General features: G+C 35.1%; 1 protein-coding gene across 2 annotated transcripts in view; it reads left to right on the top strand.

Moving 5' to 3' along the window:
* Window positions 1–1,914: 1,914 nt before the first annotated feature.
* The window catches only part of LOC129239012 (uncharacterized), a 162,127-nt gene continuing 136,563 nt past the window's right edge, over window positions 1,915–27,478 (top strand). For both annotated transcript variants that reach the window (XM_054874273.1, XM_054874274.1), the window contains exons 1-2: window positions 1,915–2,036; window positions 3,233–3,489. In XM_054874273.1, the coding sequence (XP_054730248.1) occupies window positions 3,408–3,489 (82 nt within the window). In that variant the 5' untranslated portion in view covers window positions 1,915–2,036; window positions 3,233–3,407. The remainder of the gene's footprint in view (window positions 2,037–3,232; window positions 3,490–27,478) is intronic.

Here is a 27,478-nt window from a genome sequence, read left to right as displayed (position 1 = left end):
TCGAATCATTTCCATGGCTTTTAAACGTTTGGAAATGGTTGATTGATCAACTCCCAAAGTTTTTGCAACCTCTTCTTGCGTTTGAGCCGGATCTTGATCGAGCAATTCCTCCAATTCGGTATCCATGAACTTTGGCGGCGCACCCTCGCGTTCTTCGTCTTCCAAGCCAAAATCACCACTTTTAAAGCGTGCAAACCACTTCTGGCACGTTCGCTCAGCTAGAGCATGCTCACCATAAACTTCCACCAAGATACGATGACTTTCGGCTGCTTTTTTCTTCATATTAAAGAATTCCCCGCAAAAACACATTATTTGGCACGAAATTCGACATTTTCAAGTGTGGTAAAAATATTGTTGTTTACGCTTCAAATAAAAAACTTATACTGACGTTTGTGCCTTACGACAGTAGCTCTCCAATGAATGTTTGGAAATGTGGATCGATGGAATAATAATCAAGTTACGCCATCTGTTGTAAAACCGCACGAACTTATCCATAGACCTATATCTATTCTCAAGCTTTATTCAATTATTAAATAATTCAAAATAGGTGGCACATTTTCAAGATAAACTTAGAAAATAAAATATTATCTTAAATAATTGTTATCAAGTGGTTTAACCCTCTTCTATGTAGAAGCCAAAGCATACATATGAGCATATGAAAAAATAGATATCTGAAGCAAAAATGAGATGGCAACCCTATTTAAAAAGACTTTTGGAGTAAAGTTTTTTAAATATCTCTCCTTTTATATCTACCCATTTTATGATGTTTTATTTAAAACTAAAATAATTCAAAATAGGTGGCAACCTTCATACGCATATCAGCCAGATAAATTAAGATGAACTTAGAAAGAAAAATATTTAAAAATAATAATTCATACTGGAAACGACATGAAAACATTACAAAAACATATATATAAAGAAAAACTGAGGTGGCAACCCTCTTCAATATTTTTTTTGGAACAATGCTGTCAGAGATGTCACTCACTCCAAACTCATATTTTGCAATTTTTTATTTAATCCTTATAATTTCAAAATAGGTGGCAACCATGTTTCGCGCATTTACGTATGATATTATACATGTATATAAAACGCGAAAAAATAATTTTTGTTGAATTTCGCTGCGGAGGATTTTAGACTACCCAGTATCTGGCGCTAATCATCTGCCCGATCTATGATTAGACCAGCGCTTTAGTTATCACAAACCAAATCGCACAATCTTTTAACAAATTTACCAACCAATTAATGCATGCAATGCGGTGACACCTCACAAAGAGTTCATAATATCTCAGCGCCACTTGCGAATTATTGGACCAAACCAGTTAACACAATTTCCTCAAAATGAAATTAATATTGTTGCCAAACTATTAAACTATTAAGCGAAGAGCTGAAGCCAAAGAAGGCCTTCATCAAAAACAAGAAACGAAAAAAAACATTAGCAACGAAAATAGACGTACTTGCGGTCGAATTGCATGCGAAATTGGCGCAGTGTGCAAAGCGAAAAAATCGGGTAGCAGCAGCGTAAAAAAGTTAAGTAAACAAAATGTGGCAAATAATTGGTAACAACGCTCACTAAGCCACAAGTAACAGCAAACGCATACGCAGTTGGTACCTACTCCAGAGAGCTTAGTTAGTTGAGCTTAAGAAACGCTTTGAGAAAGTGAAACACGAAGTCGAAACGCCGAAATGTTGCAAGCAGCGTGGGAAAAGCAGGTGAGAGAGAGCCAGCGCCAACATGTTGGTTAAGTACAGTGCGGCTGAGTCGAGTGTGGTTCGAAGGTAGTTCGATGGTATAAGCCAAGTTTGAGACAGCTTACACATAGACTTGCTGAGTTTGGTGCGCCGAAACCGAGTACGTTGGTTACTTCGTATGGCCGCAGCTTTCAGTTGACTTTTACTACCTGAACGTGTCGGTTGTCTGCAACGCTAGTACGCGAATTTTAGCGACGACTTTCTGTTTGTTTCCGTTCGTTTTTTTTTTTTACTTGTGTTGGCCTTTTTCCTGCTTTGCTTTCCTGCATACACAACAGCGACTTACGGTACGCTTTGACAGCTGTTGCGTCAAACACTGCCGTTTGAACGCGCGAACACGCTTGGTTGTTGTATACGTTGGCTGGCAGACAGTCAAATGCTAAGTTGGAGTTAGCGCGGCAAATAGGCTTTGGCGTACAATTTAGTCGTACGAGGCATATGAACGTGTGCGCATGCGCAGGCGCAATTTTTTAATTTATCAGAAAAAAAGAGAAAACCAATCAGCGTGTGAATGAAAAATATTGATTTGGATTAATAAAAGTGTAATGAAAGAATTTTATGAATCTTCGGCGTGAAGTAAAGGAGAATATTAAAAAAGTTTCTGTTGCAAAAAAAAAAAAAAAATAATTGCAAAAAAACAATTATATTGAAAAAAAATGTATTTAATAAAAACAACTATTTACAAATAAACAAAGCACTTTAAAATATAAACATTGCGAGTTTGTAACTTTTACCATAAAATAATTTAACAAAAAATACATTTCAGCTTAGAAATAATATGTGCGCATAAATAAAATATACACAAATTTAAATCTAAAAATTAACTCATAGCGTCAAGTCTTGAAAGAAAGTTGGATCAGTAGTTGGAAAGGCGACAAAGCAACAACGGAAGAAATGAAACGTCAAAAATAACGCTGAAACTGGCTGTCATTGTTGCTATTGCTTTTGCTGCGGCTGCAGCAGTTGCTAGTGTTGTTTGTTGCTGCTTTTGCTGCCACCGCGTGTAACGGTGACATACTTACCACTACGGGTTTTTGTAGTCACCAACTTCACCTGTTCGCCGTGGCTTTTTTAGACTTCAAGCGGCTACATTTGGGAGAGAAAAAATCGTTTAAAACAACAAAAGAAAAAATATTAAAAAACTGCAAAATAGTCTGCACACAAAAACACATAAAAACATACAAAAAATATTTAGTTTAATATAAAAGTTACGGTTTGATTTGCTAACAAGCACGAAAGTAGTGTAGTGAAAAAAGCACATTAAAAAATATGATAAAAAAATTTAAATTAAAAAAAATTTATAATATTACAAAACTCAAGAGGCATACAAAACGTTTCGTAATTTATTTAGTTTTTCCCCCCCCCCCCGCGCACATCCTTTTCTCACTCAGAATAAACAAGTTTTTTAAGACAACCGTACAGTGCGTAATACTAATATTACATAAATTTTTTTTAAATTTATTTTATTTTTATTTTCTTATAGTGTTTTAAAAAATTAAATAAAAAACAAACAGCAAACTATTGGTGAAACTTTTATTTATATCAAATATTACAAGTTATTGAGTTGGAGTTTAGCTTAGAAAAAAAAAATAAAAATAAACTACTTTATAAGTGATAAGCAGCGGTTCAGGTGTAAAAACAACAACAGTAAAGCTGCAATGCCGCACATACGTACACAGCTGATCCTGGTGATCATCAGTCTGCTGGGCTATCACGCACGCATTGATGCACAAAATACAGGTGAGTGGATGTTTTAAGTCGAAGGCTTCCTTCAGGGAGTAAAATGATACTCGAATACAAAAGAAATAAAATAAAAATAAATAAACAAAAAAAATTGATAAATTATAATTTTATTTATGGCCAAACACTCTAACAGAGAAACATAATGAGAACTTAAACTTTTCACTTTATGCGGTAGATTTTCACTGCAATTAGTGAAATTATTATTTACTGTGATCGCCCGTGGCCGAAAATTCAATTAATAACAACCTCCACTGTAAGTAGTAGGTTTTATCTAATTTCAATTCAGCTATACAATTTTTTATTTTTTTTGATGGGTGAGATATTGTTCAAAATGCCTTCGCACTGACAGCAACCGTCGCCTTCTGCATTGAGTGGTGTGGCCAGTAAAACAATCCCTCCTATTCTTCTGGGGAGTTACCCTTCCAGGGACTACTTTCTTCATTATTTCGGGCGGACCCAGAACGGCATCCATAAAGGACCAATTCTATTAATCCACATCTGGATTCACCGCATTTGTAGCCAGATTTCATACTATAGATTTGTGGTCCTATGTCGCTGTCTGTAAGGCTTCGCTTTGTTGCAATGTGTCGAGGTTTATCTTTTTCTTTCGCAGTACGTCCTCTATGTATCTTTTTACCGCGTTCCAGCTAGCCTCGCGTTCAAACATTTTGCTGATTATGTTGGTCGGCGCGATGCCGCCATTCTGCTTCCACAGAGCATCTCTTTCCGCGAGCCATCTGTCACAACTAGAAAATGTGTGTTCAGCGTCATCGCTCGGCGCTTCGCAGTATATGCCCTTGGCATCGCGGTACAGGTATCTCCGGAAGTCTCCGTGAGCCGAAAGGGATTGAGTTAAGAAGTAAATCATTTTATCCAACTTCCTTTTAACTTATTTGCCCATTGCTGCAATGAGTCTGCTACTCATCTGCCACTTGGCTCAGTGTCCCACCGGATTTGGCAGCATGGTTTGGCATCTTCGTTCCACGACGCTAGTGATGAGGTGTTTATTCTCGGAATCCCACGCAACCATTCGTTGCCGAGCCATGAGGTCGACGTTTAACTCCCCGCTGATCACAAAGAATGCAGTACCAGAGACAATGCTGAGACATCTCTGAGTGCCGCTGTTCTTTGCACAGCCTCCAGCGCTTAGCTTTGCAGTTTAGCGCATCTCCCCATAAATCGCTGCCGTACAGGAGAAATGAGTTTGTGGCCCCCATTATTGGCCTTCTTTTGCTCTGTGTTGGTCTACCGATGTTTGCCATTAATCTGCTGAGCAAGCTCGTGACATTGTAACTGTACTACATTGTAAATATGTAATCGTCATAATAATTACCTTCACAATACCAAAAAACTCCACTCTAATACCAAGAGTTCGTTTGAGATCCCCGAGCTTAAAACGTATTTTTTTTATATTTTTTGCGATAAAATACCTATGTCAATTTTTTTCAAGCTCTGGTAGCGAACCAAAAAAAAATTGTTTTCAGGTTTTGAAATTTTCGTTGATTCATTTATTTTGTACTCACGATACGAGATTTAAGTGTGTATTTGAGGTGCCACGGTCCCTTTCGTCCTAAGTATGGCATCCGTAGTTTATGTAACTGTATGAAATTTCAGTACCACCTTAGCATAAGTAGTGCCAGAGAAAAGCCATATGAAGGTTTCAGTTTGTATAGGAGGTGCTACGCCTCCTTTTCCATTACCTTCCACATTTCTGCATAAGTACGGTATATGCAATTTATGCATTCGTGCCAACTTTCAGTTCGCTAGCTTAATTGATTTTAGAGATATATTGGCTTCCACACTTAGTCTATATGTCAGATGTTACGCCCCCAATATATCGGGGTTTAGCACTTCTGCTTTAAAGGAGACTATTTGCTTCAAATTTCAATCTAACAAAAATTTGATTCTTTCCCATTTCTTTAAATTTTATGATGATATCAAACATGAATGCGATCAGGAATATCCTCTAGAGTTTTTAAAAAGAAATTGCGAATGTAATAGGGACCAATCATTAAAAGTGGCAATAAGAATGATGTGCGTAACTATAGACCAATTTCGAAGTTGCCCACTAGTTCCAAATTAGTCGAAACTATTGCTAAAGAAAATTTATACTTTGCTACGAAAAGTCTATTTTCTTCTAACCAGCATGGTTTTACAAAAAGTAGGTCCACTCTTTCCAATCTGATCGCTTTCAGTGAATAAGGTATTGAATCATTTTTGTCTGGACTTCATGATGATTGCATCTACACTGATTTCTCCAAACCCTTTGACACTGTGTCAAAATAAAAGAGGAATAATGTAATTTGGACTGAACAAACGCAGAGTATACATAATATCTTAAGAGTATATGGGTCAGTAAAGTGCGATGAGTGACGTCTAACAAAAGCGAGCATAGCAAGAGAATTAGAAACGGCATAATTTAGGTGCGTGATAAAATTAAGCTTTAAATCGTTTATCACATCAGACGAAGCAAAATATGTATAATTCATATGATAAGAGGTATAAAGGGTGTTTTCAAGCTTAGAAAATGAGATTTTGTGACATTTTTCAATATTAAGAAATAGACTATTCATAAGGCACCAGGAAAATAAATTATTGAACTCGGACTGTAGGGCGGCTGAATCACTAGAATTTCTTATTTCAGCGTACACTTTTAGATCATCAGCATAGAGAAGAAAATTAGCGAAGGAAAATCATGAACAAATATCATTAATAAACAAAACAAATAACACAGGTCCTAAAATATTACCCTGAGGTACACCAGAGGTGGCAATTAACTGTTTCGAAGAAACTCCATCGATAACTACAGTACTGCACCTCTTTATTAAATAGGACCGAATCCAATCAAGGAAAGTAGAAGACGTAAAGCAATTGCATAAGTCATCAATAAATAAAATAAAAGAGCGAGAAGCCTAATAGGTTTCCTCGGGAGACTCCAGGTGTTGCAATAAAATATTTTGGGGCAACGTTATTAGCTACAACTTCACACTTACGCGACGAAAGGTAAAATTTGCCCATTCATTGGGGAAAAATGCTTATAAATGTACGTAACAACAACAACAAAATTCAACAAATGCAAAAAGTTGGTTGTGAATTAGAAAGTGTATACTATCAATTTTGTTTAATTGCCAGTCTATACATATGCATGCACAGCACATTTTACGTGACTCAATTAAATCAATAGCTCATAATTTTTATTCGAATTTAATACTCAGTTTGAATATTTCCATGCTTAAGAGTGTAAATACTGGAGCAAGGACTGAAACGCTCGACATGTTCATGTAATGCATACAAATGTACATGGTTATGTTCGTACAACATAAGGAACTATGCAATTTTCTTTCACCAAAGTACTGTTACAACATAAAGAAAATTTTATGAGTGAAGCGAAATTTTAACGTTATAACAAACAAAACTCCTTAGTAACTAAAATGGGGCTAATGAAACTAGAGCATTAAAAATATGAGAAAGATATTTAAATAAAAAAAACCAAAAAAGGAAAAAAAAAGTTATTCGAAAATCTTAAAATACTAATCTGTTTCAATTTGGCACTAAATAGGACTCATTACTTGTTCATAGAAGAGACCAGATTAGGGTAGTCAATCAAAGAGTTAGACAAGATTATCTGTTAAGTCGGACCTTGTTTTCCTTGTACTTAAATGACTTAAACGAATTTCTACCGGTTGGAATAAATGTAGCTAATCGTTGCATTGAGTTTCTAATGTACGTTGAAGACTTAGAGCTTCTTGCCGAGTCTCCGGCCCACCTACAGGATATGGTCGATGCAATACGAAATTATAGCTTTCCTTAAAGTAAATTTGTTTAAGTCTCAATTTATAGCCGAGTGCACCGCAATTCCTGTTTCATGTAGTTGGAAGCTTGACGATGAAAATATAAAGACTGTGATTGAACAAAAATATTTTGGCGTGCTGATTAACTACAAACTGTCTTAGGTACACCAAGTGGGATTTAAAGCGTGCCGGCTCTAAAAAAACAATAAATGATACATGGCAAAAGTTTATAAATAACCCTCAGATTCCTATTTCTAAAAAACGAAAAACCTTTGCTGCGAGCTCAAGAGCGATTACGTTTTATAGTGCACAGCTATTTTTACTCTACTCTTGCCTAATCCAAGACTAGCTATTTCTTTCAAATATCTTGGCAGCTGATGGTAATGATGCTTTTTGGTTAATTATTTTTTTATTCATCAAAAATGCATTCAAATAAATGGGCAAGTCTTTTTTCGGGGAAGCAGCCGCAAATATGAATCTTAACCGGATGCTCAAACAGTTCGTTAAAGTTTTCGATTATCAGCAGTACACCGGGACCAACTATTTGTTCAAAAGGCAGTTTCATCCATAAATATAATGTAAGTTTGTCCAATTCCGTTCTGAATTTGCCTTAGCTCATGCAAGTTCATGCCTTTTTTCAAGGTGTGTTAATGAGAGTAGCGGTTGTTTCAATGCGCTCCGGAATTTGAGGTATTCTGCTAGTAAACGTCCGTCGAATTATTTCTTTGATATATTAATACCATTTTTCTTTAAAATTCTTGCAAAACTCACGCAACGATATGTTCGGCTTTATCACAAGCAAATAAACCAATCGATCTTCTGATTTTGCTTTAAGGAGGCATTTTGTCGAGGCCGCGTCCGTGGAAGTCGTCTACGTTTTTAACTGCCATTTCACGTATTTATTTATGAACGTCTTCGACTTCATGAAGTATTTTGCTGCAGATGTACGTGACAGTCCTGGACCTTTCTAAATTTCTCACGAAAATAAAAAAAAATTGCAAAACGCGCATTACGAAAAGGATACGTCTATTTAGTAGCACTTAAATTTTTTTTATAGCAGAGCTCTAAATGTTGTCGGTATCGCTTGTATTAGACAGGCTGTATGTGTACAATTGCAAATATACTTCTATTATATAAAAAGATTTGTATACTCGGTAAAATACCACATAATTGCTAATAGATCTTATTTCTGAGACATAACAGTTTAAATTTAATTGCAAATTTTCTTAATAGTAAAAGTTCCCATAATATGAAATAAAAATTGGACATGTCACTTTAGAAAGTGAAAGTTTTCATTAAACTAATTTAAAAATCACATTCAAATAAAATGTTGTTATGTCATTAAAATGGTATAATTAGCTACAGATATGCAATACTTGTGACATTTATAACTGCAAATATTTATCCACTATGAAGTGTTAGAAGCGCGAAAGAAAATAATAAACAACAACGAAAAATCTTTTTTTATATGCCCATATAGATTTCTCCTGGGGATCAAAGCTACTTTTCAAATTTTACTTTTTACACCAAACTTCTATGTATTAGGTGCGCAACTAAGTTCTCGCTGTTATTTTCATGAAAATACAACTTTATTCTGAAAAAATGGTTACAAGTGAATCATTGAAAGTATTGCCCACTGCTGGATACTACTTTTTCCCATCTTTCTGGTAGATCTCGTGTACCATCGCGGTAAAACTGTTCATCTTTTGAGGCTATCCACGAATCGAGCCATTTTTTGATGTCTTCATATAAATAGAACTGCTGATCAGCTAGATCATGTGCCATCGATCGGAATAGGTGATAATCGGACGGCGCAATATCTGGAGAATATGGCGGGTGGGGTAGGATTTCCCATTTTAGTGTTTCCAGGTAGGTTTTAACGGGCTTCGCACCGTGAAGTCGAGCGTTGTCATGCTGTAGAATCACTTTTTCATGCCTCTCGGCGTATTGTGGCCACTTCTCGCGCAGTGCTCACATCAATTGAAGTCGGTACCGATCCCCAGTGATGGTTTCGCTTGGTTTTAACAGTTCAAAATAAATAACACCAACTTGGTCCCACCAAATACATAGCATAACCTTCGCAGCGTGAATATTCGACCGAGGCGACGACGTAGAAGCATGACCGCGCAGTCCCCATGACTTTCTTTCCTTTGGATTGCTGTAATGAATTCATTTTTCATCACCGATCACGATGCGATGAAGAAAAGCATTCCTTTTTTTGCTGCTGGAGCAGTGGCAGTTGTTCACATGCGAAAAAACGACGTTCAACATCCCTTGGTTTTAACTCATAAGGAACCCAAATCCCCTGTTTCTGAATCATTCCCAAAGCATGCAATCACTTGGAAATGGATTGGTGGGTAACTCCTAATACTCCATTTTACACGGATTCTCATTGAGCAATGCCTCCAATTCAGCGTCTTCGAAGGTTTTAGCCTACCTTCACGCGGACGGTCGTCAACATTAAAATCACCGTCTTTGAAGCGACGGAACCAATCTCGGCACGTTGTTGCACTTAAAGCACCATATCCATCAACTTTTCTTTCGAGAGCTACAGATGCGCTTCAGCCGCCGTTTTTTTCGAATGAGAGAGGAAAATCAACTCTTCCCGCAAATGACGATTATTCGGCACAAAATCAAACATTTTCACAAAACCAAAAGTACTCGTATATGATACCAACAAAATCACTAATTTGTCAAAGCAGTTTGTTTTCCATATGTCTAAGGTTAGTTTATGACGTTTGGGTTATGTTAGAATCGACTAGCACACACTGCTGGCGGCATCTATTGGCAAACAGCGGGAACTTAGTTGCGCGCCTAATACTATAAAACTGCATACTTGACATTTTTATAAAATGAGTGAAATTTTGATAAAAATGTATACAAAGTTTGAAACTCGAATTTATATAATTTTTGTAGGAATATCAATTATATTTTAATAAAAAACTATTAAATTTAATAAGAGACACATAAATCGTGAAAACTTATCAACAAGTCCTAGTGCTGTAGCTATTTAATGCCGTGTATGTCCTACAAAGCATTTTAAAATTGCGCTCATTTTAAGCGTTCAGATGCAAATACTAATTTATATGTAAAAAAAGTCTCTGTCTTAACGCTTGCTTTATTTGTAAAATGTTTAATGCAGAAGCTGATTTTTATGATGCTTCCCAGTAGCATGAAAATCGTTTTGCAAAGTTGTAGTAGCTTAAATTAAATATCAGTAAATTGAAAATTTTAAATCCGAACGCTATAAATAAAAGCTGTGCATTTCTTAAGCGAATTCCGAAATTAAAAGAAGAATGCGATTTGCGAGAAAAATGGGCTATCTCCAGATGTTTTAAGTTAAAGTTGTGATAGAATTAAAAATAAGTTTATACTCTATTGTATAAAAAGTACCAAAAAAGATTAATTAACAGAATAATAATTAAAAAGAGTTGTCTACAGAAAAGTTTTGCTACCACAAATGTTCCATAAGCCACAAAATTCATCAGAAATTAATATTGTAATAAATAAAAATAAAAAAAAAAATTCCACCACTGCCACTTGTTCCACATAATTTGGCACCTGCAGCACCACCACAGCGCATAGACATCATTGTTTGGCTCCCTGAGGCAGAGCGCTTGTCTCACTGTGCAAGTAATTGCAATCAAGAAACTTCTACCATACACCTGATTTGTATACATATATAATATATGGTGTGTATATATACCCACATATAAGCATACATACAATTGCCAACTGGTGCATATGGCTCATATTTTAAGTTTGCTGCATAAAAGTCAGTGAAGCGCAGACTTTCAGTTTCGTGATTCAGTTCTTGGCGCAGCATGTCGGAAAAGCCACAGCGGGGCAATAAGAAGTGGCACGATTGTTGCACTCAGCGGCAATGACTTCAACCGAACAGCAACAATAATAACATAAATAAAACCGTAAAGCACAGGGCAGCTCAATTGGTTGTATCCGATTTCAACAACAGCGCTTCCCGGTCAGACAACTATGGAGGAGCTGCATTTTGAAAACTATTGAATGAGTGCATTAGCTAGTTGTTGTTGTTGTTGCCACACACTGAGGCTGTTGCACATCGCACAACAAAGTGTAAATGTGAGCAAATGTTGTTTATTATTATACGAGTGCATTCCATGCATGTACATATGTGTGTATATGTGGAAGTGTATATGTTTGCATATATTTTGTATATTTTGTGGTGTCTGCTGTGCTTGGGCGCGCGCATTGTTTTTAGAAAAGAGAATCAAAGCATGTATTTATGTATGTATGCCTGTATGTATAATATATATGTATGTATGTACCAGCCACCAGCTCAGTGGCAATGTGCGCGCCTTGAACTTGAATTCATGCATATACCAACCACTACCAATGATCGGTGGTGCATTGTCACGCTGCAGCTCACCAGCTCAGCTGCCATCCGCCACACCTTCAGCGCTCTTTTCATTCAATGGTCCATTGATATATTGCTGCTGCGCGGCTGTTGTTGCCATATCGAATGTCCGTTGTTCACAAGTTTTACTGTTTTGCCTCTTGCTTTTTGATTTTTTTTTTTTTTGTTTAATTTGCCAACTGCACGCTTCATCGTGTCGAAGTACTGTAAATAATCACACAAAAAAAAATTAATTAATTATGGCATTACGTGCAAAAATTTATTAGTGGCAAAAGCCCAGTTGTCAGCATCTCAAGTTTATGGTCAAACCCGAGGCTATCTATGGCCTCAGATAATTTAAAATTATTGTGGCTATTATGCTTTTCATTCTTTCATTTTATTTTAAAGGAAAAATAAGAAAATAAAAAGTGATACTAATTTCTTCTGAAAGTGAAACAAATTTTTACAATATTACAATGCCAGTCAATGAACTATCACGAATTCCTTTTATAATATATTTGTTGACAAATTTTCCTAGCAAGCAACCAGTGTTGGGTTGAGGAGTTTGCACACTTGCCTGCCTTTTTACGTAAAGTGAGCTTTGGATGCACTTCATCTCAAATATTGTGAGTTCTCCACCAGCCTAGGTGTACGCAGTATTCGAAGTAGGCCAGTCCATCTCTATTTGCCCTTTTAACGAATATCAAACTAAGCCAGTGCATGCAAGTCGTCCGTCTGGTACCTGAGTTTTTGACAGAATTCAAAAAAGACTTTGTTCCTTGCGATCTCATCTTCGGTGCAGGTGTCATGGATATCTCTACTAGTTGAATTTCATAGCACAAGCTGTGTACTCATGAAACCAGCTAAATTAGTTCCTTCCTATATAGAACATCCATCTACAAGAAAGTGCTATCTGACTTTAGGAATTCAATAATAGCCTGGGTCTCAAAGTAAATTGTACGAAATCCTATATTTGGGAAAGAACTTTTAGTCTTCTTTTATTGACTAGTTTCGTATAAAAGACACTGCAGTGGTCCGTAGGCTTCTACTATGTACCCTAGACCTTAGGTTAAGCCTAGAGATAGTGGACCTTCTGTCTAACTTTCACACGCTTTCCCATTTATTCAACAGAAGCCAGAAGTTGTGTGAGAGTTCCTCGGAGTGAATATCTCTATCTATTGATCCTATAATTAAGCTTAGAGCCGTGGGTAAAGATAGAACTGTACATGGTACGTGGTTGTTGTTGTTGGTGGTGAAGATGTTGATTATTTCTATTGAAATAATCCTAATTTGCGACTAGCGCCATTTTACTACCACTAATCAGATTCATTTCGTGAGATCCAAATATGGCAGCAAACTTTTTGAGATTTCATTAACTTTTTTGTAAGAAAGACCTACCGAGAGAGCAAAGTCTTGCTCTAGCTAGACCTGGGCATTCGCATAAGTAGTGGAATAGACTTTCTTTCACCCTTTCTGCTTGACAGCTTCTGCAGATGGTATTGCTAACGTGCATCACACAGTCTGGGGTAGCTCGGATATCAATGTAAGAGGTGAGTCACTTCTTCATTTTATTTCTACTAATAATATACATAGTGATAGCAAATAGAGGCAATGAGCCAACTTTAATAAATGTGATAAAAAGGAAGGTCGTGGATCTCACTCTCACTAGCGCATTTATATCGAATAGCATTTCGAACTGGAGGATGTTGGATGAGGTCTCCTTGTCGGACCATCGGTAAATTCGATTAGATCTAATAGGGTATGTTGAAGATATCTTTCAGGTCAGAAATGTTAGAAGACCAATTGGTCGCTATATCAATTCCACTTGGAGCAAAATAAAGGGACTCTGAGCGGACGAATCACTAACTCTTAAGAACTTAATCTTAAAATTAACAAACTGCGGAACGCAATAACGGCAGCCTTCGAAAACAGTTGCGAACTGGTTGTGAAGAAGCGTGCCAGGAATGCTCCTTGGTGGAGTAAGAAGTTGAAAGTTCTTCAGAGGTAACCCCGTCAGCACTTCAATAGTGCCAAAATAAAGTGAACAAAACTAAATGGGCGATCTCCACCTTCAGTCCATTCAAATCAGCAGGTGTTTACAACATACAGCCGTGTCTACTACAGCAGGATGTATTAGCACCCGTTTTGACAAACATTATCAGGATAAGCCTGGAATTAGGCATAGCTCCTAAAAATTGGAGTAAAGCCACTTTCATTAAAAAAGCAAACAAAAAAAAGGGTAGAATACCAGCCAAAAGCCTTTCGACCCATAAGCTTAACTTCTTTCCTGCTCAAAGCTATGAAAAAAATAATTGATCAATATGTTAGAGACGCCTATCTTAGGGATTCGCCTCTTCATGTTGAAGAATACGTTTACCAATCAGGCAAGTCGACAGAAACTGTCATTCATAGTCCTACGACCAAGATCGAAAAGGCGTTGGCTGCTAAGCAGATAGCCCTCTGTACATCGGTGGAGATTTCAGCTCAATTGAGGAAGGTATGGTTAGGAAGGAAATAGCTAGACTAATCATAAGGGTTTTCAATATGCTGAGGAGTAGAACAACAATCTTTGAAACTGGGCCAAAAATATTATGTTTTAAATCAACCAAAGGACTCCCCCAAGGATGCGTTTTATCATTGTTCCTTTGACTATTGATCATTGACGAGCTCCTACAGACTCTCAATGATCTCGGATACGAAGTTCAGGGCTTTGCTGACGATCTAGTCGTCATGGTTAGAGGCAAATTTGACTCTACCATAACTGATCGCATGCAACTAGCTCTCGACATTATGCAAAACTGGTGTCGAGAGAAAAGACTGAATAAATCATGGTTAACACCCAGCCGAAGCAGGAAACTAAGTCTAGGGACCCTTAAATTAGGGGGCGCCGAATTAACCCTATCTGGGGAAAAGAAATATACTTGGAAAAATGTCTTATCGTACATCACAAATAAAGCCTTGAGAACAATATACATATGCCAAAGGCTTTAATGTAAAGCATGTAGTCAGTGGCTAAAGATGACGGCATGGTCTTAAAAGACAATAATAGTTCCAATGATCACATATGGCTTTCTGGTATGTTGGCCAAAAGTAGCCCAACTAAGACTCAGATAACACTTAACAAGGTATACAGAATAGGCTGTCTGAGCAATGCGAACCTGCCCCACAGTGGATTTAGGAATGATCACTGGACTCATTTCACTCTATCTTGTAGCCAAAGGGTCGGCAGTCAATGCAGCAGAAGGAAATCTTACAAGGCATGTAAGAATTCTGGGTTCAATCCTGAACTCTCTGTGCCTAACAGTCCACAACTAGATAGAAAGGAACCTAGAATTCTCCAAGAAATTCAAAGTGGTCATAAATGACCGCTCAGCGTGGAAAAACTATGAAATATCCTTAAAACGGGGCGCACAAGCGTGGTTTACTGATGAGTCCAAAATGGAGGACGGCAGTGCCGGGGTTGGAATGGTCGATCCTGAATCTTTCCGCGGGGTAAATAACAGCTTCGAAAGTGCCTTTTCTACGTGAGCAGGAACAACGAGGCCTAATCGATCACTGAAGAGCCCAACCGGGATAAAGGCAGAAGCACTGCTTAACCTAATCAGAAAGAACATAAAACTTTACAGTGAAATACTAACAGGACACTGAAAACTTAATTATCACATGAAAAAGATAGGTGCGATAGAAAACGATTCTTGTAGACTCTGCAAAAGGGCACAAGAAACAGAACACGTTCTATGCGACTGCCCGGCAGTGGTACCACGTAGACTGAGTTACCTGGGGAATGGGGCTATAAATTCAAACCTCCTGGTGGAAATTAAGCCTACAGTAGTTCTAAGATTTATTAACAGCCTTAACCCCTTGCCTTACGATTTAATTTCGAAGAAACATGCGTGCTCAGACTATTTAATTTTAATGCAACTCTGTGCGGGTGTTATCAGAAAATAAAACTAAACTATTATAACGGTTGTTTTTAAGTTTATTAAATTTACTACTACTGATTTTGAAACATTTAAATATGCGGCGGGTATAGCCCGTCAATGTCGAATTTGGCAGAGAAAATGTTTGCGGGCGACACTCGTCATTTCCACTTAAGGGGTTAAACTGTTCGAGTAGGCTACATGGCTGCAAAATAGATCTATTCAGGCCGCAGTGCACAAACAACCAATCAGTAATAATAATAAATTATTACTTCCTATTACTATTACTAATTATTACATCAATCTATTATAGAATATTTATTTTGAATCCGAAACACTTGACCTAAAAAATTCGAGAAATATTTATATTATTAATATTCATGCAAATGCATATTCAATTAAATGTTGATTTGTTGTATTTTTTTAATATAATAAGAATGTTATATATGCATAATGGAAAACAACAGAAGACATCTTTTTTACATGGTTTTTCTAAAAATCAAGTTATGTGTAACTATTCTTTCGAACACATTAAATTCTTTAACTTACATATCTTTAAATTTATTAACGCGCAGAGTCCTTCAAATCGACTCATTATTATGCATACCAGCTTACTATTGTAAGAACGGTATCTGCTGGCATTCTTCTTTCGTATTTTGTTTTTTTGTTTTGTTTTTTAAACCACATTCCTCGAATCAAAGATTTACCATTGGATTCCAATCAAAGAATAATAATTTAATGCAGCACAAAAAGCAGCTTTACGAGATTTTTATGTAAATTAGTAATAAAAAGAAAATGTGAAGGTAACGAACAAAAAACATTGAGATATGCTGCACCATCTGTATGCTAATGTGTAAATAATCAGTTTGAATAAAAACAAGGTAATGTTTACAGTTAGGAAAATTCAATAATTTTTAACGCATAGAGAAGGTCAATGCAAAGATATTAGAAGAAAATTTGATTGACAAATGCAAGGCACTTGAATGCATGTCGCTGAATAGTTTCGGGTAGCGGTAGTTTTGTTAATTATAAAAGCATAAAAATGCAGCATCCGGTGCAAGCGCAGGCACAAATGGAAGAGCAAAGCTTGATGCCATATTTACATTAATAAGTGAGAACTAATAAATAAAAGTTACCTACCCCGAACTGGTTACTTCAGAGCTGCACTTCATAGCTGCACCTCAGAGCTGCAGAAGATACCGTTGCCTTTGTATTTAAGTCCGTTACTCTGAAATTATTAATGAGATACAAATTTATAAGCAAAAGCTAAATTTAAGCTTATTGTTAGGTAACCTTAACGGTTAGGTCATAGTAAAAAATTTGAAAATTTGATCTGTTTTTGCTTAAGGGGTTCCGGTGGTGTGGAGCTCAAAAATTTAGAGCATTTTCAGGATTTTTTTTTTTAAATAAAAAAAGGATTTTTTTTACAATAAAAAAATTAAAAACAATAATTTTTAATTTAAAATGTTTAGGTTTTTTATTTAATTTCTTTTACATACAAAAAAAAAAGCTTTTTATTTTGATTTTAAAAATGGCGCTGAATTTGACCCTTCCGAAAAAGTGGTTTTAAAAAAAAAATGATTTTTTTTACAATAAAAATGTAAAAACGATATTTAAACTTTTTAGCTTTTTTATTTAATTTCTTTTACATACAAAAATGAAAAAAAAAAGTTTTTTATTTTGACTTTAAAAATGGCGCTGAAGTTGACCTTCCCGAAAAAGTGTTTTTTAAATAAAAAAATTATTTTTTTACAATAAAAAAAAAAAATGAAAAACGATATTTAAATTTTTTAGCTTTTTTATTTAATTTCTTTTACATACAAAAATTAAAAAAAAAAAATTTTTATTTTAAAAATGGCGCTGAAGTTAACGCTCCCGAAAAAGTGTTTTTTAAATAAAAAAATTATTTTTTTTACAAAAAAAAAAAATGAAAGACGATATTTAAATATTTTAGTTTTTTTATTTAATTTCTTTTACATAAAAAAATGAAAAAAAAAATATTTTTATTTTAAAAATGGCGCTGAAGTTGACCCTCCGAAAAATTGGACATGGACGGTGTTGTCCATTTTGGCTCTTCTATTTACCTGAAACACAAAAACCAAAAAAATTATTAATCAGTGAGACTGTAGCTATGTCCCGTACTAGAATAAGAAACCCGTTTAACGAAATGGGGCGGTTTTGAATTTCACACTCTAAAAATCGGCCTTTTTTCAGTTTTTTAATAAAAAAAATACGAAATAATTGAAATAATAATATGATTCTAGTACAGGCGATGGCCATTGATGTTATGAACAACATAGTAAAATTTCAGACGATTCGATTGAATAGCTTTTTTTTTTGTTTTGACAACACCAGGCCGAAAAAAGTCGTTTTAAGATAAAAGAGCTTAAGGGGGGCTCTTATCAGCGGCTGGAGTTTTTTCTCAATTTTTCGGGAATAATCTTTTGCATATATTTAAAGGCATGATTGAAGAGTAATAAACAATTTTTTAACATAAAGAAAAAACAAAATGGCGGACATATGAAGAATCTCACACAGCTTCTCGTTGCGCGCTAGTAAAACGGCGTGTAAGATTGCGGTCGTAGTTTTCACCTGAAACACAAAAGAAAAATATTGTCTTATTCAGAAGGCTTTTGCGCATATAATAGACTACTTTTGTATAAAAATATGAAAAAATTGGCACACAATTAATTATTGAAAAAAAGTGCTTCTTTTCGCTATTTTTTTTTTTTTCAAAAAAGGTGTTAAATAACATTAAAAAATTATTTTTTTTTTGTATTTTGTTAGTAAATTAGTTGCGCATTTTAATTATCTTCATATAGATTATTGCTTAGGAACGATAACTTTCGTCGTTTGTTTTTAATCTTACACGCCATATTCAAAAACATGGTTTTGAGAAAACATGTTTCAAAGTTTTCAGAAGGTAGACAGTATACTCACACGAGAGACGGCTATAAAATTTTGAGGGCATATTCTCCTATAATATATCTATCGATTGCAATAAATAAAATCGATTTTTTGAAGCCAAAGATAAGAGATTTTGAGGTGCAGAAGCGCGCGGACTGCTCTCTACCTAGTTAATGGGCTGCAGCAGTTATAATATCGGGAATTCCCTCATGAAAATTTCACAGTATACTCTTAAGATACTATACTTTCAAAATATCAAAAAACCAAAAATTCGATTTGTGAAATTTCTAGACCAGCGGGCCGCTTTAAAAGATTCTTTCAGAAATTACATATTCCAAAGAATAAGGGGAAAAACTGTCTGACTACTTATAACTCACGTCTCATTCAAAACTTTAAACGCACTTTTCCCGAAACTACATTTTTCAAGTCAGACGAACTGGATTGCCTGTTTCAAAATTACTTGATTTTTTCAACATATTTCAAATTTTATATGAAACATTTATTGAAGAGTTAAGTGTCACACGAAGCTAATACGGACACTTTTGGTGACTTTGGAGCTATATGAGTTAGGTTTTTGGTCGGAGAAAATAAATGCAATGGGAGACGCTGCATTATCGTGATGTAGAAACATAAGCCACCAAGGCACAAATCAGTCTGTTTTGCTCAAATAGCTACACGCAAACCACGCGCGGATTGTAAAGTCACGTTTTAATTTGATCGCAGTGTACAGCGTTCATGCGTTTATAGTCAATACATTTTTCTTTAAGCATTCCTGATTTGAATTGCTTTCCGAAGCTATTTTCGGTGTACTAGAATTTTTATATTGGTTTTTGGTTGTCACTTTATGCCGCAGCAACCGGAAGCCATTATTAAAAGAGAATACCTATATGAGTAATTGTATTCTTTATTGTCTCATTACGCCAAGTAATGAAAAAACATACATACATTTCAAAAAAAAAAAAACAGAAAAAAGTTGAACGCTCATAAGAATCATGTTCACACATTGTCAAAGCAAATGAATGCCTGCCAATTGCATTGCTGTCGAAACTGCGGAAAGTATGTTGCAAGCAACATTAACGTAAGATTTACAACGCTGCACGCATGCGCTGCGCCAGATTTCCACTTTAGCTACATAAAACCATGCGCTGAAGCAATAAAGGTTATTTTAATTACTACAACCCAAGCTCGGCAATTCGACGACAGTTTCAAAGGCAACAACAAAGCAGGGAACAAACTCCCCGCGTAATTAAGCACTTCATTTTTGCGCTCTTAATATTTCCACAAGTCTTCCACAAATATATGTACATCGGTAGTGAATTATTGCCTAACCAAGCAATGGGTTCAACACGATTTGGCGACATGACTTAAATACGAAATACTACCAAAATAAATAAAAGTGAAGTGAGAGGCGCTAGAGGAGTACTCGTACACATATAGCCAAAAAGTTAAAGGGTAGGTAGTAAAGTGTAGAGCAGACTACTCATACTGACATTTTATTGTTGCATTACAATACATATAAAATTTTTTTTTTGTATAATATTAACGCATTCTCAAGAAAACCTGCACTCACTATCGCTTCAGTTGCCCCAGGCAGCCTAGTTGGGCGCCCAGTAGTGGAGAAGGCAGGCAATTAACTGAGGTCGTTGGTCACACGCTGAATATCAGTGGTTGTAGGAAAAAAATACCAAAAGCTATGACTACAAAGGTAAGCGCAAACGAGAAAGTACTTTAATGAAAAGCCCAAGGAGAAGGCAGCAAATAGTCAAATGCTGAAAGCAAATGTAGAAAAAAGTAAAAGTAAAATGGAAACTGTGCAACTAAATTTACTTTAACATTGTCTTATAATGTGAAAATTACTGTACGATTTTCTGTTACTCATTGCATTGTTTTTGCAGTCGCTGGTTGAATTTTTCGCTTGTCTAATTACCGCTACTGTTTTTTTTGCTGAGTCGTTGACCAATAAGAGTAAGAGAAAAGTGAATTACCCGGAGCATTTTGTAATAAGGGAAGACACACATTTTGTGCCTATTAATTTTTGCTTTGAAGTGAAAAATTTCAAAAGGTGGCGCAAAATTAATCATCATTAATTCTAGTTTTGAGTAACATTTTTCTAAATATAACAAAAGGATTTTAAGTAATGGAAGAATGGCGATGCAACTCGAAACTAACTAAAGTATATACCAAATAGAAAGCGGCGCAAAATTAGTCATCCAATCTTGCTTTTAAACAACTAGTTTACTAAATGAAAACAAATGCTTTTGGTTAATGGAAATCTTTATTTTGCTATTTACGTACTCCATAGCTTATCAGTTTGTATACTGCAGCTATCTGATTCATAAGTGTAAAATATGGTATGATACGAAGCTATTTTCACAACAAGTATAAATCTTCCTACAGAGTGATTAATTTTGCACCAGCATGTAATCAAAAAATATAAATACCTTGGAGATTTTGAATGACAAGTGAACTAATAAATCTTACCTTACCTCTGAGAAAAAAAAATTTCATATGCATTCCCAATTAATTTTGGGATAGCAAATTATGTAAGTGTTGAACAATACAGGAAATTCTGAGCCAAGAACCAAGTTACACTTTTTCAAAGTTTTTAATGTACTGAGCCCCCGAACCTGAGCCGAGTGTTAGATTTGGGTACGGTGAACCACGAAGAAAACCCAAATTGCAATAAGTAAATAAACGGTGCAAAAAAAAAAAAAAACAAATTCCGATTAAAAGGTTTGAAATTCTTATGAAAACTTTGAATTTTTTTATTTTACTTGCGGAAAATTTGAATTACTGAAAAATTGTAGTTATATTATTTTCGCAAAAGAATGAAATATCTCTGAATTTGAAATTATATGAGAAACTAAAAATTCTGAAAAATTTTCAATAAATCCATATGCGAAGGCTTATAATAATTTTAAAGTAATTTTTGGCTGCCGCCGTAACCGAATGGGTTGCTGCGTGACTAGTTGTGATCTTTAAATCGAGGTTTTAATGATGTTGCATAACCTAAAAAAGCCCAAAATCGCCTCTTTGCAATTATAAGTAGGAATATTTCGAAAACATGACTTACCGTGGCCATTCTGGGGTCACATTCGAACACAACACATCAAGAATCTTCGAAAAATTTTAATACAGTTGTTAGCTCAAAAAGTCGATAAGGTTTTCTCGGTCTACGTAAATCTTTTATATACACATAAGCGTCACGTCTACTGAAATTAAGAGGGAATGCATTAGATTTAATTTTTGAAAACCCAAAAGCATAAAAAGAAGAATGAAATAGATGAAAAGCAAAATAAATTAGAAATAAATTCAATCAGCAGAAATTCAATCATTTGAATCAAAGTTCAGTTTTAGTTACTTTCTAACTTATGACCATAGTGAGCCTACGTGCGTATCGGCTCCAAAGCTCCAAGCTCACAAAGAACATCAATCATTAAAATTAGAGAAAAACAAGTTGCCCAATAACAGCCGCCTCTGGATAAGCAATGACTAGCTTTCGAATGCATTTCTGCCATGAAAGATCTGCTTATAAAAACTATACCGAATACCAACACTTCAGAGAAAGTTTAGGTAAAACTTCAAAAAGTAAGTCACAATTTTTATCATATTAAATAAAGTCAAAAATTGTCAATATTTTTTCATCTTATTTGTACCACATGATTAAAAATGTTATATTTATTTAAAGGCAGGTTATGGGTAAAAGCAGATTTCTGACAAAACTTCAATTCCCGGGCAATAGAATAAGTGCTCACATGCACGTGCTCGACAACGGGCCTACCCATATGGAATCATTGGAATCACCACTTCGTGTTTTAGGCTTACAGCTTCGTTATTTTCTTACCTTGGCCGTAACGGGACTGAAAAATGCATCGATTTTTCGTTTTTTGCCTAGGTTGTGGAATGCTGTAACATACAACTGACTTCAAAGAAAACCAAAATATTTTAAGAACTTTCGAGCTTCTAACTTCAACGGCCGAGGTGAAATCAAAAGTAAAATGAAGTAGAAGTAGACACAGAATTAGAAGCTGACTTTAGTATATACATTACTAAAACGTCGTTGTACTTGTCCTTACTAATACTAGTCTTACCTCTAAAATGTTTTCTCATTCATCACTCACACCACTGCAAATTTAAAAAAACATATCACCATTTTTTTACAAAAATATAGTTTATAATGCAACAAAAACCATATAACGCAAGGTTCTAATCTTTGTACAAATTTTTTCAGAATTTTTGAAACTCCATCAAAGCTTTACATTTTAACCAGAGTATTTAGAATTTTTTCGAGTGTACAATCTTATTGTCCATCGAAATTCAGATCAACGTGCTGCAAGTTTCAAATTAATACAACATACCGTTTAGACATTTCTTTTAGACGGTTCTTTCACCCCGAAAAAAATCGAGCAAATAATTTGCAAGTTTCATAATGTTCTGTCAATACAACTTCAGGGAACAGCTTCAAATCTTGCACCAAACATTCGATGTATAGACTACCGAATGATACCGAAATGGATGACTTGTCATCTCGCCGTTACTTTGGGGTCCTCTGAAACATTTCCATGCACAGCTGCGATATTATTGCTAAAACGGCACCATACTCTCCAAGGCGAGCGTCCAACTGTCGCAGTATTGCCGAATTGGTGTCGAAACACCGGGAAACCTGCTCTAATATTCACGCTGCGCCAACACCCTCGAAAAAATCTAAGTATTAATTCTTCCTGAGTAGTATAGCGATCCATGTATTGTTCACGTGAGTTTTTTATCTGTTTACTTCACAAATTTCTAAGCAGAATTGATACTTGCCACCCCTTACAAAAATTATACCATCTTTCGATGGAGTGCTGACTTTTGTAGCACCTATAAATAATTTCGAAATGGCTTGCTTTATAAAGAATCTTCAAGTACTTCTTGTATTTGATACGGGTATACCTTCTACTCAAACATGAACGAGATGGTATCAATAAAACGGTCCGCGGATGACATATGGCAAAAATAAATTTTTTGTTTTTTGGTAGGACTGTTATAAGCTTACATGGCAAATTTCAGCGTGATACAATATGTCACATAGTTTGTTTTCTGTGCTACTGTAAACAAGTCAAGCTCGAGTGTGTTCTTCGAATTCTCTTTTATGACTTCAATTGTCTCAAAATGTTTTCCACGGAGCGGCAAACTTGAGCTTGGGAAACAGGAAAAAGTCACATGGAGCCATATCAGGCGAATACGGTGCTTGCGGAACGATATTAACATTATTTTTGTTCAAATAATCGCGAACAAGACGTGATGTGTGAGCTGGTGCATTATCGTGATGCAAGAACCATGACTTGTTGTCCCACAATTCCTTCCTTTTAAGACGATCGCAAACGCTTTAAAACGTCTAAATAATATTCAGCGTTAACCGATTTTGCGATTTGTGTGATTTTCAAGCACAATTTCCTTTACTTTTCCGATGTTTTCGTCGTTTACTGATGTTGCTGGACGACGTTCATGAGGCAAGTTTTCAACCTTTGAACGATTTGTACCACTGGAAAACACGTGCACGCGATAGAGCAGAGTCCTTATAGGCTGTCTGCAACATTTTTAAGGCGTCTCAAGTCGAAATTTTGTTGGAATAACAAAATTTCAAACAAATTCTTTGTTCAACTTGAATTTCCATCGTTAAATTCGACGAACACACTCGAGCTTGACTTGTTTACAGTAGCACAGAAAACAAACTATGTGACATATTACGCTGAAATTTGCCATGTAAGCTTATAACAGTCCTACCAAAAAACAAAAAAATTTATTTTTGCCATATCATCCGCGGACCGTTTTATTGATACCGTCTCGTTCATATTTGAGTAGAAGGTATGTCCAGTTCTGCATCTTCTTCATCTACCACTTTCATTGAATTATTTCAAGTTTACTTCCCCTTTACCATCTCTTCAAAAAATTATTGCAGTGAGTCCACTCATTTCTTCCTAGCATTCTACTACAGCTCGGATTTATGTGTTGATACCCTCTGTTAAGGCTTATCAATTCGATTAAGTTAAAAATGTCCGTATATTTTAAGAGTTTGCCTAATTGAGGATAGCCATCCAAATTATTTTAATGGGATGCGAATGAAATAAAATGCAACATACAAAAAAAATTTAATCAGCGGGTCTATTTAAATTTATATTGTATGTACTTACCTATTTAAATTAACCTTTTACTTTTAGCAGCTCTCTATTTACCTTGCCAAGTCGGAAATATTTTTTCCCAGCTAATGTAGTATAGAAAGAAATACGTTCAGCTGTTTATTCTCTGCTATCTACTCAACCTCCGTTTCAGTTCCCAAATTAAAGTACGACTGTAACGAATGCGAGAAAATTGTCACCTGTGATTTCGAAAGTGAAAAACTCTGTGTGAAAATCTCTCAACTTAACACCAAATAACAGTCACTAATCGCAGATTTTGTAGGAGCAAAGGAAGTTACTTTTCCCCAAGTTTTTTGTTTGAGTGATTGTGGAATATTTTGTTTTAAATATTTCCCTTTCTCTTATTTCCTTTGACTTTAGTTAAAACAAAACAAAATTTTTTTTTCATTGACAATTTTTTTTTTGTTTTTGAATATTTTTATTTTTTATTTATTTTTACTTTAATTACAAAAACAAGAAAAAATATTTTTAATTTACAAAACCTTGTTTTTTTGTGTTCAATATTTCTCTTTCTCGTATTTACTTTTACTTTAATTTAAGAAAAATATATTTTTTTATTTAAACTTTTTTTAATTATTTAATTTTTTTTTTAATTTAAAAATTTTTTGTTTTGGTTTTACACATATCTGTCTCGTACTTACTGTTACTTTAATTTAACAAAAAAAAACTATATGTTTTTCTTTTAATTAAACATTTTTTTTTAACATTTCTGTGTCTTATTTGCTTTTACTTAATAAAAACAATCAAAGTATTTTTAATTTACAAAAACTTTTTTTAATATTTCTCATTCCCTTATTTACTTGTACTTAAGTTTACAACCAAAAAAAACAGCATTTTTTTCTTTTTAATTTAACAATTTTTTTTTTAATTTTTTTCCGCTTTCATTTACCAAAATACTTCTTTGTTTTGGTTTAAGTATTTCTATCGCTTATTTACCTGTACTTTAAGTAAAAAAAAAATAATTTTCTATTTAATTTACAAATGTTTTTTTTTTTTGGTTCTTAATATTTCTGTCTCTTATTTACTTTGACTTTAGTTTAAGCAAAACAATATTTTTTTAATTTATACAATTTTTTTTTTTTTTTGGTTTTGAATACTTCGCTTTTTCTTATTTATTTTTACTTTACTTTTAAAAAAAATTTTTTTTTGTATTTAATACTGTTGGAAATATATAAATGTGGCAACACTTCCCATCACTATTTCTTTATCCTCATCTCTTTTTTCTCTTCCTGTATTCATTCCTGTATACATTCCTGAATTCATATACGCGTTTGCTTATGTTTTCAGTCTATTTCAATAAATCAAACCAACAGGTTATGGGCCCAGTGCATTGCTGTGTGTCGGCATTAATTTGAAAATTGTGAAATAGGCTTGCGCGAACGCTTTGCTTGTATATCATTGTGTTAAATATTGTGCGTCGATATTTAAAGTTACAGAGACAAATTATTTGAAAAAAAAAAACTGAAAGCATAATTATACTGTTCGTCGGTATATTATAGCATAAGCAAAATGAGTGCGTTTTTTCAAATCGAAAAATTGGACGATTCCAATTACACGTCGTGGTCGGTTCAAATGAAAAGTGTCCTAGTACACACTGATCTTTGGGGAGTAGTGTGTGGCCGTGAGGCAAAATTAGAGACTATGTCAATTGCGGAAAAAGTGGCGTTTGATACGAAAAATGAAAAAGCATTGGCTTCAATTTTATTATGTGTGAAACCGTCACAAATAAACCATGTTAAACATTTAACGTGTGCAATGGCAGCATGGAATAAGTTCCGTGAAATTCATCAACCAAAAGGGCCGGCGCGAAAAATTTTATTATTTAAAAAGCTATTGCATCTCAATATGTCTGAAGGGGCTTCTGTAGCAAACCATTTAAACGATTTTTGTGCGATTCGGGAAGGCCTTGCAGAAATAGATGTAGAAATTCCCGAAGAAATGTTAGTGATAATTTTATTATCAAGTCTACCATCGCAATTTGAAAATTTTGTAGTTGCAATGGAAACGCGAGACGCATTACCATCATTCAATGCATTAAAAGTAAAATTGCTAGAAGAAGGAGCGCGGCAAAGTGCCTGTACAGAAAAGTACGAAAAAAGTACAGAAGCGTTGATGCATGCAAAGACATGTTCGTCTGGAAGTTTTCAGAACAGAAAAGGAGCAAGCGTTGCACACGGTATATCGCATAGCGGCAAGTACAGTCAGAACGGTAAAAATTTCAAATGTTTCAATTGTGGTCGGCGTGGACATTTCGCATCTACATGTAAACAGCCGAAAAAGAGTGAGTGTAAGCAAGAAAGCAACAATGCTGAACGCTCTTGCTTTATGATGAATGTAAAAACCCCAAATACAAATGAATCTGCTACGCAAACATGGTGCGTCGACAGTGGCGCCACTTCGCATTTGTGTTGGGACCGCGGTTTGTTTAAGAACTATGTAAGTGTGTGTGAAAAAATATGGCTAGCTGGTGGACAGTGTATAGACGCAGTAGGTCGTGGCGACGTCGACGTCGACGGCACAATGATCACATTAAAAAATGTGCTACATGTGCCAGTCTTGCAGTGGAATTTTGTGTATGTTAGCAAAGCAATAGAAAACGGACATTCAGTGACATTTAAGGGTGGTTTTGTTGAAATAAAAAACAACAAAAACAATGTGTTGTTCAGAGCGTCGAACAATAACGGGCTCTTTCTATATAAGCGTAACGAGAAAAACAAAAAAGTTATTGTCAGTCGTGATGTAGTATTCATCGAAAAGGCTCAAGTTAGTGAAGAGTCTGATACAAAAATCGTCGATTTCGATGAAAGTGAACTAGAA

This window comes from Anastrepha obliqua, chromosome 2, assembly GCF_027943255.1.
Source record: "Anastrepha obliqua isolate idAnaObli1 chromosome 2, idAnaObli1_1.0, whole genome shotgun sequence".
Taxonomy (NCBI): Eukaryota; Metazoa; Arthropoda; class Insecta; order Diptera; family Tephritidae; genus Anastrepha; species Anastrepha obliqua.
The sequence above is the reverse complement of the archived record's forward strand: the minus strand, read 5'-3'. Positions and strand labels throughout refer to the sequence as shown.